General features: G+C 44.2%; 1 protein-coding gene and 1 long non-coding RNA gene across 3 annotated transcripts in view; one reads left to right on the forward strand and one right to left on the reverse strand.

Moving 5' to 3' along the window:
* The first annotated feature begins 367 nt into the window (after nt 1–367).
* On the forward strand, nt 368–7222 carry LOC139568251 (uncharacterized). The gene is made up of 4 exons (XR_011673552.1): nt 368–616; nt 5033–5124; nt 5218–5888; nt 6973–7222. It is a non-coding gene; the product is annotated as an uncharacterized lncRNA (long non-coding RNA).
* A 1-nt stretch (nt 7223) lies between these two features.
* Nucleotides 7224–18591, reverse strand: part of LOC139568248 (DENN domain-containing protein 1B-like) — a 37631-nt gene continuing 26263 nt past the window's right edge. For both annotated transcript variants that reach the window (XM_071390001.1, XM_071390002.1), the window contains 10 exons: nt 18549–18591; nt 17555–17656; nt 14187–14280; nt 11692–11732; nt 11514–11570; nt 11165–11200; nt 10817–10936; nt 10161–10258; nt 9678–9879; nt 7224–9564 (listed from right to left, as the gene is read on the reverse strand). The exon at nt 18549–18591 is cut by the window's right edge and continues 83 nt beyond it. In XM_071390001.1, coding sequence (XP_071246102.1) covers nt 8503–9564; nt 9678–9879; nt 10161–10258; nt 10817–10936; nt 11165–11200; nt 11514–11570; nt 11692–11732; nt 14187–14280; nt 17555–17656; nt 18549–18591 — 1855 coding nt within the window. In that variant the 3' untranslated portion in view covers nt 7224–8502. The remainder of the gene's footprint in view (nt 9565–9677; nt 9880–10160; nt 10259–10816; nt 10937–11164; nt 11201–11513; nt 11571–11691; nt 11733–14186; nt 14281–17554; nt 17657–18548) is intronic.

Here is an 18591-nt window from a genome sequence, read left to right on the forward strand (position 1 = left end):
CGCACTCCCTGCCTGTTTCATAACAATACATACAGCTGAATTAGGCAGACAGTCACTGTGTACAGAATTGACTGGTCAGTTTCTAACAGAGTATATTCCCGAATGCTAAAAGGTAAAACTCCTCTCCAGTCCTTACTCGCTCTGTATTAGGCTACAATGAGTTATGCAACTGCATAGAACTCACAGACGGTGTCTACCTTTAGTCAACGCCCTGTTACTTAGACAATGCACTCGTTTTGACCAGAGCCCCCTGACACTGTTTTACACTATTTGTTAAAGATGTAGACTACAGAAGCCCTGTTTATTCTCTCCACAACGGTGTGTGTGTGTGTGTGTGAGCGAGTGAGACAGAGACAGAGAAAGGCGATCATTTGGTAGTAGGTACTAGGTACTGATTGGCTCTTGCGGTACATGTGACAACTGTCCTCATTTGCATATGGACAGGTACGCTATGGTGAGCGTCGTAGAGAAGTTACCGGGCTGACACTGTGAATGTAGTTTTAAAGATAATCGCGAAATCTCCTAAGTAGCCCTAGGACATCGCCAGTCTACACCAAGAGGGCTACTGTTTCATACCGCCCACTGACTTCGGAAAATAGCTCATTGTAATCAGCAGGTAAGTCCATGGAAAACACCTACATTAAACAATCGCCAGTGTTGTTTGATAGGTCCGTATAGTAGTGCAGTCTTGATAGTGTCGGCAGAGGTGTTATTGATAAAGTAGTTAAAGTAGGCCTAGGTTAGTTTTAGCAGTGGAACTTTAGCTTGATATGCTTCGAATGCTGAAAGCCGTGTTTAGACCGTTTTGGGTTGGTTTTATTTCTTTGTAACAGCAACGCGTTAGAATTGATGCATCTGAAAACAGGTGTTGCAGGCTCGGTCGCATTCCAACAGCTGGGCAGATATTCCTTCTATCGGCGCTTTGAAATGACGTGTGTATGTGGCTGGGTTTCGCTCTGAAATCAAATATTAGTTTAGTTATAATAGTTACTTTGACAGGCGATCCGTACAATGGAATGGTAATTTGCAGTTTGAGCAGATTTTAAAATAAAGCATCAAGAATCGGTCGTTTTTTAAATGGGTCTAGTCCTAGAGTTTATTAGTTGCTTCAACTTACTTGATCATGTATTTTATTATTCCGTATTCAGATTCCAGTCACACGGTGGCTGTTTAGGAATGGTTGTTTGGGCAGTTAAGTAAATACGTTGCGTTTCCTGTATGTTGTGCAACTCGTGGTTTCAGTGTAGTGTTGATCAGTGTACTATTGTTTACCCAGAGCAGATCATTAACGATCTCACCGCTAGGAATGTTCAGACTCTCCAACCCTGTGTTTGTGCTGTTTCATCTCTGACTGGGGGTGTGTCCCAAGTGGCACCCTATATATATTTGTAATGAAGACAATTACAACAATACTGAATGAACACTTTTATTTTAACTTAATATAATACATAAATAAAATCAATTTAGTCTCAAATAAATAATGAAACGTGTTCAATTTCGTTTAGATAATGCAAAAACAAAGTGTTGGAGAAGAAAGTAAAAGTGCAATATGTGCCATGTAAAAAAGCTAACGTTTAAGTTCCTTACTCAGAACATGAGAACATATGAAAGCTGGTGGTTCCTTTTAACATGAGTCTTCAATATTCCAAGTTAAGAAGTTTTAGGTTGTAGTTATTATAGGAATTATAGGACTATTTCTCTCTATACGATTTGTATTTCATGTACCTTTGACTATTGGATGTTCTTATAGGCACTTTAGTTTTGGCAGCCTAATCTCGGGAGTTGATGGGCTTGAAGTCATAAACAGCGCAATGCTTGAAGCACAGAGAAGAGCTGATCGCAAACGCAGGAAAGTGCTGTTTGAATGAATGCTTACGAGCCTGCTGCTGCCTACCACCGCTCAGTCAGACTGCTCTAACAAATCATAGACTTAATTAGAATATAATAAACACACAGAAATACGACCCTTATGGTCAAATCCGGAAACTATCATTTCGAAAACAAAACGTTTATTCTTTCAGTGAAATACGGAACCTTTCCGTATTTTATCGAACGGCGGCAACCCTAAGTGTACATATTGCTGTTACATTGCACAACCTTCAATGTTATGTCATCATTATGTAAAATTCTGGCAAATTAATTACAGTCTTTGTTAGGAAGAGATGGTCTTCACACAGTTCGCCACGAGCCAGGCAGCCCAAACTGCTGCATATACCCTGACTCTGCTTGCACAGAACGCAAGAGAAGTGACACAATTTCCCTAGTTAAAATAAAATCATGTTAGCAGGCAATGTTAACTAAATACGCAGGTTTAAAAATATATACTTGTGTATTGATTTTAAAGAAAGACATTGATGTTCATGGTTAGGTACACATTGGTGCAACGACAGTGCTTTTTTCCACAAATGCTCTTGTTAAATCACCCGTTTGGCGAAGTGGGCTGTGATTCGATGATAAATTAACAGGCACCACATTGATTATATGCAACGCAGGACAAGCTAGATAAACTAGTAATATCATCAACCATTTGTAGTTAACTAGTGATTATGTTAAGATTGATTGTTTTTTATAAGATAAGTTTAATGCTAGTTAGCAACTTACCTTGGCTCCTTGCTGCCCTCGCGTAACAGGTAGTCAGCCTTCCACGTAGGCTCCCCGTGGAGTGCAATGTAATCGGCCTTGATCGGCATCTAAAAATGCCGATTACCGATTGTTATGAAACCTTGAAATCGGCCCTAATTAATCGGCAAATCCGATTAATCGGTCGACCTCTAGTCTCTGTACCCGGTTGAGAGACACTGTTTCAGACTGTCTCTGGACCCGGTTGAGAGACACTGTTTCAGACTGTCTCTGGACCCCGTTGAGAGACACTGTTTCAGACTGTCTCTGGACCCGGTTTAGAGACACTGTTTCAGACTGTCTCTGGACCCCATTGAGAGACACTGTTTCAGACTGTCTCTGGACCCCGTTGAGAGACACTGTTTCAGACTGTCTCTGGACCCGGTTTAGAGACACTGTTTCAGACTGTCTCTGGACCCCATTGAGAGACACTGTTTCAGACTGTCTCTGGACCCCGTTGAGAGACACTGTTTCAGACTGTCTCTGGACCCGGTTTAGAGACACTGTTTCAGACTGTCTCTGGACCCCGTTGAGAGACACTGTTTCAGACTGTCTCTGGACCCCGTTGAGAGACACTGTTTCAGACTGTCTCTGGACCCGGTTTAGAGACACTGTTTCAGCCTGTCTCTGGACCCCGTTGAGAGACTCTGTTTCAGACTGTCTCTGGACCCCGTTGAGAGACACTGTTTCAGACTGTCTCTGGACACGTTGAGAGACACTGTTTCAGACTGTCTCTGGACCCCGTTGAGAGACACTGTTTCAGACTGTCTCTGGACCCCGTTGAGAGACACTGTTTCAGACTGTCTCTGGACCCCGTTGAGAGACACTGTTTCAGACTGTCTCTGGACCCCTTTGAGAGACACTGTTTCAGACTGTCTCTGGACCCGGTTTAGAGACACTGTTTCAGACTGTCTCTGGACCCGGTTTAGAGACACTGTTTCAGACTGTCTCTGGACCCGGTTTAGAGACACTGTTTCAGACTGTCTCTGGACCCCGTTGAGAGACACTGTTTCAGACTGTCTCTGGACCCCGTTGAGAGACACTGTTTCAGACTGTCTCTGGACCCCGTTGAGAGACACTGTTTCAGACTGTCTCTGGACCCCGTTGAGAGACACTGTTTCAGACTGTCTCTGGACCCCGTTGAGAGACACTGTATCAGACTGTCTCTGGACCCGGTTTAGAGACACTGTTTCAGCCTGTCTCTGGACCCCGTTGAGAGACTCTGTTTCAGACTGTCTCTGGACCCCGTTGAGAGACACTGTTTCAGACTGTCTCTGGACACGTTGAGAGACACTGTTTCAGACTGTCTCTGGACCCGGTTGAGAGACACTGTTTCAGACTGTCTCTGGACCCCGTTGAGAGACACTGTTTCAGACTGTCTCTGGACCCCGTTGAGAGACACTGTTTCAGACTGTCTCTGGACCCCGTTGAGAGACACTGTTTTAGACTGTCTCTGGACCCCGTTGAGAGACACGGTTTTAGACTGTCTCTGGACCCCGTTGAGAGACACTGTTTCAGACTGTCTCTGGACCCGGTTTAGAGACACTGTTTCAGACTGTCTCTGGACCCGGTTTAGAGACACTGTTTCAGACTGTCTCTGGACCCGGTTTAGAGACACTGTTTCAGACTGTCTCTGGACCCCGTTGAGAGACACTGTTTCAGACTGTCTCTGGACCCCGTTGAGAGACACTGTTTCAGACTGTCTCTGGACCCCGTTGAGAGACACTGTTTCAGACTGTCTCTGGACCCCGTTGAGAGACACTGTTTCAGACTGTCTCTGGACCCCGTTGAGAGACACTGTATCAGACTGTCTCTGGACCCGGTTTAGAGACACTGTTTCAGCCTGTCTCTGGACCCCGTTGAGAGACTCTGTTTCAGACTGTCTCTGGACCCCGTTGAGAGACACTGTTTCAGACTGTCTCTGGACACGTTGAGAGACACTGTTTCAGACTGTCTCTGGACCCGGTTGAGAGACACTGTTTCAGACTGTCTCTGGACCCCGTTGAGAGACACTGTTTCAGACTGTCTCTGGACCCCGTTGAGAGACACTGTTTCAGACTGTCTCTGGACCCCGTTGAGAGACACTGTTTTAGACTGTCTCTGGACCCCGTTGAGAGACACGGTTTTAGACTGTCTCTGGACCCCGTTGAGAGACACTGTTTCAGACTGTCTCTGGACCCGGTTTAGAGACACTGTTTCAGACTGTCTCTGGACCCCATTGAGAGACACTGTTTCAGACTGTCTCTGGACCCCGTTGAGAGACACTGTTTCAGACTGTCTCTGGACCCGGTTTAGAGACACTGTTTTAGACTGTCTCTGGACCCGGTTGAGAGACTCCCTTAAAGCCTCAAAGGGGCTGAATTCACTGATATGGCCTGGCTCATTGATGCTCTCCAACACTCTGTCTCTCTAGAGACAGGCACCCCTCACTGTCAGTCTGGCTGCTGTGTCCCCATTGGTCCAGATGTGAGAGCAGAGACCAGCAGTGTCACCTCTAACCCTCAGGTGAGTGAGACATCCGTCTACCTATTGTCTGTGTATCTGTCTGCCTGTGTACCTGCTTCTCTCTCTCATCCCCCTCCTCTCTCTCTGACTCAGGGCCCGTCGTCATGAACATGGTGTTGTCGTTACCAAGGCCGTCGTGGGGGGTGTGGTCTGTGTTAGTCCCAGGTCTGGCCCTACTGCTGTGTCTGGCCCTGGCCCTGATGGGCTGTGTGATCAGGAAGAAGAGAAGGATGGAGGGAATGTATCGGCCCAGTGCGGAGGAGAGCAAACAGACAGGACCACGGGGGGCTGAGAGACCAGGCCTGCCCCTGCCCAAGGAGGAGAGACTCATCTGATACACGCACTCTAGCCTGGACGCTGTACACACACACACACACACACACACACACACACACACACACACACACACACACACACACACACACACACACACACACACACACACACACACACACACACACACACACACACACACACACACACACACACACACACACACACACACACATAAACCCTCTCTTTTCCTCCCTCTCTCTGTCACTACCATTGCCTCACTCTCCTCTACCCTGTACATGAAGCCAGAATGGGTTATTGGTAACAATGTTTTGTATGTATTGTGTAAAGGTATCTGTATATGAAGTGTCTTGTTAAATATGCCTGAACATGCCTGGTGGATGTGCCATGTTCTCTCCAGTTTCTCCAACTGTGCTGATGTTGACATCAGTGTGTCAGCAGGTGAATGCTGAATGCCCTGTCAGGGGTGTGTTGTTTAGCTGCAGGTGGACTAGTTGTTGACATGTTTACCTGCAGGTGGACTAGTTGTTGACATGTTTACCTGCAGGTGGACTAGTTGTTGACACGTTTACCTGCAGGTGGATTAGTTGTTGACATGTTTACCTGCAGGTGGATTAGTTGTTGACATGTTTACCTGCAGGTGGATTAGTTGTTGACATGTTTACCTGCAGGTGGACTAGTTGTTGACACGTTTACCTGCAGGTGGACTAGTTGTTGACATGTTTACCTGCAGGTGGACTAGTTGTTGACATGTTTACCTGCAGGTGGACTAGTTGTTGACATGTTTACCTGCAGGTGGACTAGTTGTTGACACGTTTACCTGCAGGTGGATTAGTTGTTGACATGTTTACCTGCAGGTGGATTAGTTGTTGACATGTTTACCTGCAGGTGGATTAGTTGTTGACATGTTTACCTGCAGGTGGACTAGTTGTTGACACGTTTACCTGCAGGTGGACTAGTTGTTGACATGTTTACCTGCAGGTGGACTAGTTGTTGACATGTTTACCTGCAGGTGGACTAGTTGTTGACATGTTTACCTGCAGGTGGACTAGTTGTTGACATGTTTACCTGCAGGTGGACTAGTTGTTGACACGTTTACCTGCAGGTGGACTAGTTGTTGACATGTTTACCTGCAGGTGGACTAGTTGTTGACATGTTTACCTGCAGGTGGACTAGTTGTTGACATGTTTACCTGCAGGTGGACTAGTTGTTGACATGTTTACCTGCAGGTGGATTAGTTGTTGACATGTTTACCTGCAGGTGGATTAGTTGTTGACATGTTTACCTGCAGGTGGACTAGTTGTTGACATGTTTACCTGCAGGTGGACTAGTTGTTGACATGTTTACCTGCAGGTGGACTAGTTGTTGACACGTTTACCTGCAGGTGGACTAGTTGTTGACATGTTTACCTGCAGGTGGACTAGTTGTTGACATGTTTACCTGCAGGTGGACTAGTTGTTGACATGTTTACCTGCAGGTGGACTAGTTGTTGACATGTTTACCTGCAGGTGGACTAGTTGTTGACATGTTTACCTGCAGGTGGACTAGTTGTAGATTAGGTCAGTCATACAGAGGAAAGGGAATTTATAAGTTCCTCTATATGCAAAATGTCTCTCTTAATTATGGCAGTTATACTGTTACTTGTATACAAACCATGAATTAAGTTTATCCCTTGTATAAAACATTAGAGAGAGTGTGTGTGTGTTTTTATATCTTGGAAATGAAGAATGGTGAGCTAAGACACTATGAATGATTTCTAATGCACTTCTGATGATATTATCCATGTGAAAAAAATAAAACTCCTCTCAAAAAGCATAAAACTTCCATTTATTAATTTAATATCATCCAGGAGAAAAATACTTGATTTAGTAAAAAAATCAACAACAAAAAATCTACAAGTGTATATTCAGTGCGTTGAGTTAATGTGTTAATGTTCCACAAGCCCCACCTGCTGGTCATCTAAGGACATTACAACCAGCGACATCAGTCAGAGGGATCGGACAGAACTGGATCCTGGATGTCATGTAACATTATCAGGGGTGTATTCAGCAGTGGTGTAAAGTACTTAAGTAAAAATACTTTCAAGTACTACTTACGTTTTTTTTTTTGTATCCCCACATTACTTTACTATTTTTGACAACTTTTACTTCACTACATTCTTTAAGAAAATAATGTACTTTTTACTCCATACATTTTCCCTGACATCGAAAAGTACTCGTTACATTTTGACAGGAAAATGGTCCAATTCACACACTTATCAAGAGGACGTCCCTGGTCATCCCTACTACCTGATCTTGCATACTCACTAAACACAAATGCTTTATTTGTAAATGATGTCTGAGTGTTCCCCTGGCTATCTGTAAAGAAAATTGTGCTGTCTGGTTTGCTTAATATAAGGAATTTGAAATGATTTGTACTTTTACTTTTGATGCTTAAGTACATTTTATCAATTACATTTACTTGTAATGCTTAAGTATATTTAAAACCAAATACTTTTAGACTTTTACTCAAGTAGAATTTCAATGGGTGACTTTTACTTGAGTCATTTTCTATTAAGGTATATACTTTTACTCAAGTATGAAAATTGGCTACTGTTTCCACCACTGATATTCAATAGTCGCACAATGTAGCAAAATGTTTAGCGTTGTATCAAAACGTTTTGCAATGGTAACAGTTTAATCCAAACTGAAAATATTTTCCTACGAAAATGAGAGTTTCTATTGGAAAGATTCAGAACGGTCCCTTCCCGTTCGGTTCCGTTCGGTTCCGTTTGCTTCCAAGTGAATACACCCTGAGAAAAACCTCTGACCGTATGCATTACATCACAGACCTGTATAAGAACGTTACAGAATGTTCAGATAGAAATGTGTGGTGTAGAACCGGAATTATTGTCTGTCGGTTAGAATATGGGATTGTGTCAATTCTATCGATTCTATTTCTACTTGCAACATTCAGAGCGCTTCATGTTCCTGAGTTTCACTTCCCATCCCAATTTCTACTCTGACTCAGCAAGTCCCTCACTCTTTGAAAACGGCAAAATCATTGGCTGAGCTATGCGCCACTCAAACAGTCCTGCACGAATCATCAAGCCTCAAATCTCTTCTTCAGCTCAGACACCTTAACAGGGGGCGGGTCTTCCTGCGCTGTGGTGTTCCCCCCTGGTTCTGATTGGTTATTTATAGGCGTAGTCAGGACAGATGTGGCTATGACAGGTCCAGCTCTGTCATTCGGTGAGACCTGGGTGTTGTTGGGTTCCTGAGGGCAGCTCTTCTGTATAGTGTCCCAGGTCCGAGGTGTGTTGCTGGGCTTACTGGGTTTAGGCGAGCCCCTGGTCTGGGCCTTCCCATGGAGGGTTTGCACGGAGGCCGGTGACTGGAACAGTGCTACAGCAGATGGAACACTGGGAGAAAGGGGTGGTGGTCCCACCTCTATTTCTTCCCCCTTTTCTCCTCTTTCTAGCTGACCCAGGGGTTGTTTAGAAGCACGGGTTGCTGTGCCGTTCTCAGGCCCAGGAAAAGCAGTGGTTTTGGGGAATAGTCTGTCTCCTTCTTCCTGGTTGTCCTCCACTGCCCCGGCCCTAGACTCAGTACCCAGCCTTGGCCCTCTGTTCCTGGGTAATTCTCCTGGTGTCTTGGGGCCTCTCTCCTGCCCCTGGTTCTCCTCTTCTTGTTGCTGGTCTTTACCTCTGTCATTCTGCATCTTCTCTCTCTCTTTCTCTCCCTCCAGTTCTTTCCGCTTCCCATTCTCATCCACACATTCAGACTGAATCTTTGGCTCCATAGTGATGTCTTCATCCCTCTTCCTCTCCTCCATCTGTTGATCATCCTGCCCTCCTTGCCTCAGAACATTCCATCTCTCCATCCCCACCTCTTTCCTCTCTTTAAGCTCCTCTGCCTCCACCAATCCCTTTTCCATCCCCTCCTCTCTCCTTCCCTCCTCTCTCCTCCCGTCCTCTCTTCTTCCTTGAGGTGTTTCTGATGCTTCCTCTGACAACGCCTGTTCCTCTCCTAGGCAATCAGAATCATCTGTCTGTTCTGGCCCCTCCCCCATGTAATGTAGCCCCTCCTCCTGGTTCCAGCTGTGCAGACTGCCACTCCCACCGATGGACACGCCTAGACTCTCCTGACTGGGAGTGGCCAGGCCCCTCTGTTGACACACAGGGTGAGGAGATGAGGTCTGTGTCTGGGATGTTTCCGAGTGTGTGTGTGTGTCAGTGTGCTGTTTCCGTGTGTGTGTGACCTGTCATGTGCTGTCCTCACCTGTCTGATGTAGTCAGTAGTATCAGGTCCAAACAGGTCTAGACTTCGTGTCCCGTAGAGCAGGCCGCGGTCATGGGAGCTCCGGGCACTCAGCGTGTCAAAGATCTCCCCCAGGAGGTCCATCTCTTCTGGGTCACACATACCTGAGTCTCCCCCCTCCTCCTCCTGGAGCTCTGGGTCTGCCACGGGGCCTGAGACAGCACTGATACACACATATGGATGAACATTTTGGTTCCATCACTCTCTGTCTCTGACTCAGTCTGTGTCTCTGACTCACTCACCCTCTCTCTTTTTTTCTCACTCACTCACTCACTCACTCACTCACTCACTCACTCACTCACTCACTCACTCACTCACTCACTCACTCACTCACTCACTCACTCACTCACTCACTCACTCACTCACTCACTCACCACCCTCTCTCTTCCTGTCTCTCATTCATACTCTTAACTCTCACTCTCCCGCCCTCTCTCTCTCTCTCACCTGTCCTGCCAGTCTTCTTCCCAGGTGTCTCTGTTCTCTTGTGTGTTCTCGTCGTCAAGGAGACAGCCTTGTTTGTTAACTGGACGACGGGGACGAGACTGACATAGCGCGACAGAACAAGACATAGGCATGTCATAATGCGACACAGCAAGACATAGCAAAATCATCACAATAGAAGAGGTTAACCTGTTACCGCACCTGCTGTCTGGACCTCTGAATGCTCGGCTATAAAAAGCCACCTGACATTTACTCCTGAGGTGCTGACCTGTTGCACCCTCTACAACCACTGTGATTATTATTTGACCCTGCTGATCGTCTGTGAACGTTTGAACATCTTGAAGAACAATCTGGCCTTAAAAGGCCATGTACTGTTATAATCTCCACCCGGCACAGCCAGAAGAGGACTGGCCACTTCTCAGAGCCTGGTTCCTCTCTAGGTTTCTTCCTAGGTTCCTGCCTTTCTAGGGAGTTTTTCCTAGCCACCGTGCTTCTACATCTGCATTGCTTGCTGTTTAGGGTTTTAGGCTGAGTTTCTGTACTGCACTTTGTGACAACTGCTGATGTAAAAAGGGCTTTATAAATACATGTGATTGATAATAGAGGCAGGTCTTACCTTCCCAAAGTGTTGTGTGATTGGTAATAGAGGCAGGTCTTACCTTCCCAAAGTGTTGTGTGATTGGTAAACGGCTCTGAAGGGAGTCTGATTGTTTGCGGCGGTGTGTGTGTGTTCCAGACACGGAGTTGCCTCTCTTAAGGGAGAGAATCTCAACGTGCTCCTGCACATATATAGAGAGAGGATTAACACACACACACACACACACACACACACACACACACACACACACACACACACACACACACACACACACACACACACACACACACACACACACACACACACACACACACACACACACACACACACACACACACACACACACACACACACACACACACACACACACACACACACACACACACTACAAAACAACAACAACACGTACCTTGGGTGATAGAAAGTTCCTCAAGCCACGTTTGGCCTGAAAGAAAAGACAGAAAATAATTAGTAGGAAACCATATTTCACTAAGGGAGCACACACACTCACACACACACACACCCACACACACACCCCCACACACACACACACACACACACACACACACACACACACACACACACACACACACACACACACACACACACACACACACACACACACACACACACACACACACACACACACACACACACACACACACACACACACACACACACACACACACACACACACACACACAGACACACCCACTCACACAAAGACACACAGACACACACACAGACTACGTACTTACCGACTTGTACATGTGAGTCTTAGACTTGACGTTAAGGATAAGAGCTCCTCCCCCTTTCTACCAACAGAGCAAAATAATCAGACAGACCAATCAGAACACTTGAGACATTATTTAACCAATAGCAAGTAAGTGTAAAAGATGTGTGTTGTGTAAATGACAGAACACTGTAAGTTCTTACCTTCAGGTTGCCCACCAGTTGATGATAGGCTTTGGTGCTTCCTGAAAGAGAGAGAGTTATTCATTTTTCAGCAGTCTTATGGCTTGGGGGTAGAAGCTGTTAAGGAGCCTTTTGGTCCTAGACTTGGTGCTCTGGTACCGTTTGCTGTGCAGTAGCAGAGAGAACAGTCTATGACTTGGGTGACTGGAGTCTTTGACAATTTTTTGGGCCTTCGGTACCAAGTCAATGTGCGGGGGGTGCAGGTTAATCGAGGTAATTTGTAAAGTGACTATGCATAGCCTTCCTCTGACACCGCCTAGTATAGAGGTCCTGGATGTCAGGAAGCTTGGCCCCAGTGATGTACTGGGCTGTACACACTACCCTCTGTAGCGCCTTACTGTCAGATGCCGAGCAGTTGCCATACCAAGTGGTGATGCAACCGGTCAGGATGCTCTCGATGGTGCAGCTGTAAAACCTTTTGACGATCTGGGGACCCATGCCAAATCATTTCAGTCTCCTGAGGAGGGAAAAGGTGTTTTCGTGCCCTCTTCACAACTGTCTTGGTGTGTTTGGACCATGATAATTCATTGGTGATGTGGACACCAAGGAACTCGAAACTCTCGACCCGCTCCACTTCAGCCCCGTCGATGTTAATGGTGGTCTTTTCGGCCCTCCCTTTCCTATAGTTCACGATCAGATACTTTGTCTTCCTCACATTGAGGTAGAGGTTGTTGTACTGGCACCACACTGCCAGGTCTCTGACCGCCTCCTTATAGGCTGTCTCATCGTTGTCGGTGATCAGGCCTACAACTGTTGTGTAGTCAGCAAACTTAATGATGGTGTTGGAGTCGTGCTTGGCCACGCAGTCGTGGGTGAACAGGGAGTACAGGAGAGGACTAAGGACGCACACTTGAGGGTCGCCCGTGTTGAGGATCAGCGTGGCAGATGTGTTGTTGTCTACCCTTATCTCCCTGGGGGCGGCCCGTCAGAAAGTCCTGGATCCAGTTGCAGAGGGAGGTGTTTAGTCCCAGAGTTCCTTAGCTTAGTGATGAGCTTTGAGGGCACTATGGTGTTAAACGCTGAGTTGTAGTCAATGAACAGCATTCTCACATAGGTGTTCCTTTTGTCCAGGTGGGAAAGGGCAGTGTGGAGTGCGATTGAGATTGTGTCATCTGTGGATCTGTTGGGGCGGTATGTGAATTGGAGTGGGTCTAGGGTGTCTGGCATGATGGTGTTGATGTGACTCATGACCAGCCTTTCAAAAAACCGTAATGGCAACCGACGTGAGCGCCACGGCGGGTAATCATATATGCATGTTACCTTCACTTCCTTGGGCACAGGGACTATGGTGGTCTGTTTGAAACATGTAGGTATTACAGACTCGGTCAGGGAGAGGTTGAACATGTCAGTGAAGACACTTGCCAGTTGGTCCGCGCATGCTTTGAGTACACGTCCTGGTAATCCGTCTGGCTCCGCGGCTTTGTGAATGTTGACCTGTTTAAAGGTCCCGCTCACATCGGCTACGTAGAGCGTGGTCACACAGTCATCCAGAACAGATGGTGCTCTCATGCATGCTCTAGTGTTGCTTCCCTCAAAGCGAGCATAAAAGGCATTTAGCTCGTCTGATAGGCGCGCGTCACTGGGCAGCTCGCAGCTGGGTTTCCCTTTGTAGTCCGTAAGAATGTTCAAGCCCTGCCACATCCGACGACCGTCAGAGCCGGTGTAGTAGGATTCAATATTAGTCCTGTATTGACGCTTTGCCTGTCTGAGGGCATAGCAGGATTTCTTATAAGCGTCCGGATTAGTGTCCTGCTCCTTGAAAGTGGCAGCTCTAGCCTTTAGCTCAGTGTGGATGTTGCCTGTAATCCATGGCTTCTGGTTGGGATATGTACATACGGTCACTGTGGGGACGACGTTGTCGATGCACTTATTGATGCACTTCAACTCTCTAGAGACAGCAGGAGCGGTAGAGATACTCTTAATGATCGGCTATGAAAAGCCAACTGACATTTACTCCTGAGGTGCTGACTTGCTACACCCTCGATAACTACTGTGATTATTATTATTTGACCATGCTGGTCATTTATGAACATTTGAACATCTTGGCCATGTTCTGTTATAATCTCCACCCGGCACAGCCAGAAGAGGACTGGCCACCCCTCATAGCCTGGTTCCTCTCTAGGTTTCTTCCTAGGTTTTGGCCTTTCTAGGGAGTTTTTCCTAGCCACCGTGCTTCTACACCTGCATTGCTTGCTGTTTGGGGTTTTAGGCTGGGTTTCTGTACAGCATTTTGAGATATAAGCTGATGTAAGAAGGGCTATATAAATACATTTGATTTGATTTGGCCAGCATCGGTTTGTGAGGACTTAAACAGACAGACAGACGAGACAGACAGACAGACGAGACAGACAGACAGACAGACAGACAGACAGACAGACAGACAGACAGACAGACAGACAGACAGACAGACAGACAGACAGACAGACAGACAGACAGACAGACAGACAGACAGACACCTGCTTCTGCTGTTCCACACTGTAGCATCTCTTGTTCAAACAGGTCGTCTGGCTCTATCCCTCTGTTCAGCAGCTCCAGACGTCCATCAATAAACTGAAAAGCAAAACCCAGTCAATGAACTGCTTCGTGAGTACATCATAGTGACTCCTATTCAACCCTGAGAACATCATAGTGACTCCTATTCAACCCTGAGAACATCATAGTGACTCCTATTCAACCCTGAGAACATCATAGTGACTCCTATTCAACCCTGAGAACATCATAGTGACTCCTATTCAACCCTGAGAACATCATAGTGACTCCTATTCAACCCTGAGAACATCATAGTGACTCCTATTCAACCCTGAGAACATCATAGTGACTCCTATTCAACCCTGAGAACATCATAGTGACTCCTATTCAACCCTGAGAACATCATAGTGACTCCTATTCAACCCTGAGAACATCATAGTGACTCCTATTCAACCCTGAGAACATCATAGTGACTCCTATTCAACCCTGAGAACATCATAGTGACTCCTATTCAACTCTGAGAACATCATAGTGACTCCTATTCAACCCTGAGAACATCATAGTGACTCCTATTCAACCCTGAGAACATCATAGTGACTCCTATTCAACCCTGAGAACATCATAGTGACTCCTATTCAACCCTGAGTACATCATAGTGACTCCTATTCAACCCTGAGAACATCATAGTGACTCCTATTCAACCCTGAGAACATCATAGTGACTCCTATTCAACCCTGAGAACATCATAGTGACTCCTATTCAACCCTGAGAACATCATTCTACTGAATATCAATATGTTTCTAATAATAAACGTAGAACTGTTCTTTCTGTCATCCTGACAAAGACATAACGGTTGAAATGTTGTGACAATGAACACCTAAGGAAGTGGAGCTATATTACAGAATGTGGATTATTACAGAATGTGGATTATTGCAGAATGTTGATTATTACAGAATGTGGATTATTACAGAATGTGGATTATTGCAGAATGTGGATTATTGCAGAATGTGGATTATTACAGAATGTGGATTATTACAGAATGTGGATTATTACAGAATGTGGATTATTACAGAATGTGGATTATTGCAGAATGTGGATTATTGCAGAATGTGGATTATTACAGAATGTGGATTATTACAGAATGTGGATTATTACAGAATGTGGATTATTACAGAATGTGGATTATTACAGAATGTGGATTATTGCAGAATGTGGATTATTGCAGAATGTGGATTATTACAGAATGTGGATTATTACAGAATGTGGATTATTACAGAATGTGGATTATTACAGAATGTAGATTATTACAGAATGTGGATTATTGCAGACTGTGGATTATTACAGAATGTGGATTATTACAGAATGTGGATTATTACAGAATGTGGATTATTACAGAATGTGGATTATTACAGAATGTGGATTATTGCAGACTGTGGATTATTACAGAATGTGGATTATTACAGAATGTGGATTATTACAGAATGTGTATTATTACAGAATGTGGATTTTTACAGAATGTGGATTATTACAGAATGTGGATTATTACAGACTGTGGATTATTGCAGACTGTGGATTATTACAGAATGTGGATTATTGCAGAATGTGGATTATTGCAGAATGTGGATTATTGCAGAATGTTGATTATTACAGAATGTGGATTATTGCAGAATGTGGATTATTGCAGAATGTGGATTATTGCAGAATGTGGATTATTGCAGAATGTGGATTATTACAGAATGTGGATTATTACAGAATGTGGATTATTGCAGAATGTGGATTATTGCAGAATGTGGATTATTACAGAATGTGGATTATTGCAGAATGTTGATTATTACAGAATGTGGATTATTGCAGAATGTGGATTATTGCAGAATGTGGATTATTACAGAATGTGGATTATTACAGAATGTGGATTATTGCAGAATGTGGATTATTACAGAATGTGGATTATTACAGAATGTGGATTATTACAGAATGTGGATTATTACAGAATGTGGATTATTACAGAATGTGGATTATTACAGAATGTGGATTATTGCAGACTGTGGATTATTACAGAATGTGGATTATTACAGAATGTGGATTATTACAGAATGTGGATTATTACAGAATGTGGATTATTACAGAATGTGGATTATTGCAGACTGTGGATTATTACAGAATGTGGATTATTACAGAATGTGGATTATTACAGAATGTGGATTATTACAGAATGTGGATTATTACAGAATGTGGATTATTACAGACTGTGGATTATTGCAGACTGTGGATTATTACAGAATGTGGATTATTGCAGAATGTGGATTATTGCAGAATGTGGATTATTGCAGAATGTTGATTATTACAGAATGTGGATTATTGCAGAATGTGGATTATTACAGAATGTGGATTATTACAGAATGTGGATTATTACAGAATGTGGATTATTGCAGACTGTGGATTATTACAGAATGTGGATTATTACAGAATGTGGATTATTACAGAATGTGGATTATTACAGAATGTGGATTATTGCAGAATGTGGATTATTGCAGAATGTGGATTATTACAGAATGTGGATTATTGCAGAATGTGGATTATTACAGAATGTGGATTATTGCAGAATGTGGATTATTGCAGAATGTGGATTATTACAGAATGTGGATTATTACAGAATGTGGATTATTGCAGAATGTGGATTATTACAGAATGTGGATTATTACAGAATGTGGATTATTGCAGAATGTGGATTATTACAGAATGTGGATTATTACAGAATGTGGATTATTACAGAATGTGGATTATTGCAGAATGTGGATTATTACAGAATGTGGATTATTACAGAATGTGGATTATTACAGAATGTGGATTATTACAGAATGTGGATTATTACAGAATGTGGATTATTGCAGAATGTGGATTATTACAGAATGTGGATTATTGCAGAATGTGGATTATTACAGAATGTGGATTATTGCAGAATGTGGATTATTACAGAATGTGGATTATTACAGAATGTGGATTATTACAGAATGTGGATTATTACAGAATGTGGATTATTGCAGAATGTGGATTATTCTCTTTTGCTGATGGTCAGACATCTAGACTACAAATGACCTTTTGATGTTTGTATGTTGACCTGTTTTTCTTGTTTATTTTACACCTCCATTCCACGAGGACATTTGATATCCGCATGTGTGTGTGTGCTACTTGTTCTCATGTTTGTTTTGTTATGGCATCCCCAGAACAGCAGAGGGCAGCGTCCTGTCTTGAGATGAACTCACCTGTTGGAAGAGCTGCAGGAGGAGGAGGGCACTCATACTGATATACACACACACCACACACACACACCACACCACACCACACACACAGGTACCTGTTTGAAGAGCTGCAGATGGACAGCACTCTGTAGGAACTGTCTCATACTGGGAGACCTGTGGTCCAGGAACACTTCCTCACAGAACATGACCTGACCATTCTACAGAGGGAGGGAGGGAGGGAGGGAGGGAGGGAGGGAGGGAGGGAGGGAGAGGAGGCAGAGAGAGAGAGAGAGAGGAGGCAGAGAGAGATGGTGAAGAGAAGACACTTTATTGAAACAGGTGTCTTTATATACAGTATTATAGAGTATTCTACAATATTATTGAATACAGAGTAAAAAGCATCTGCACATTATTATATTTTAATGTTATGTATTCTAACCGTGTACCCAGAGTATTCCAGAATATTATTGTTCTAACCGTGTTCCCAGAGTATTCCAGAGTATTATTGTTCTAACCGTGTACCCAGAGTATTCCAGAGTATTACGTTCTAACCGTGTTCCCAGAGCATTCCGCAGTATTATTGTTCTAACCGTGTTCCCAGAGTATTCCAGAGTATTATCATTCTAACCGTGTACCCAGAACCTTCCAGAATATTATTGTTCTAACCGTGTTCCCAGAGCATTCCAGAGTATTTTTGTTCTAAACGTGTACCCAGAGTATTCCAGAGTATTACGTTCTAACCGTGTTCCCAGAGCATTCCGCAGTATTATTGTTCTAACCGTGTTCCCAGAGTATTGCAGAGTATTACCGTTCTAACCGTGTCCCCAGAACATTCCAGAGTATTATCGTTTTAACCGTGTACCCAGAGTATTCCAGAGTATTACGTTCTAACCGTGTTCCCAGAGCATTCCGCAGTATTATTGTTCTAACCGTGTACCCAGAGTATTCCAGAGTATTACGTTCTAACCGTGTCCCCCAGAGTATTCCAGAATATTATCGTTCTAACTGTGTTCCCAGAGTATTCCAGAATATTATCGTTCTAACTGTGTTTCCAGAGTATTATTGTTCTAACCGTGTTCCCAGAGTATTCCAGAGTATTATTGTTCTAACCGTGTTTCCCTTCAGAGCGTCTCCATATCCTCCAAACAGCAGA

This window comes from Salvelinus alpinus, chromosome 2 (assembly GCF_045679555.1).
Source record: "Salvelinus alpinus chromosome 2, SLU_Salpinus.1, whole genome shotgun sequence".
NCBI lineage: Eukaryota > Metazoa > Chordata > Actinopteri > Salmoniformes > Salmonidae > Salvelinus > Salvelinus alpinus.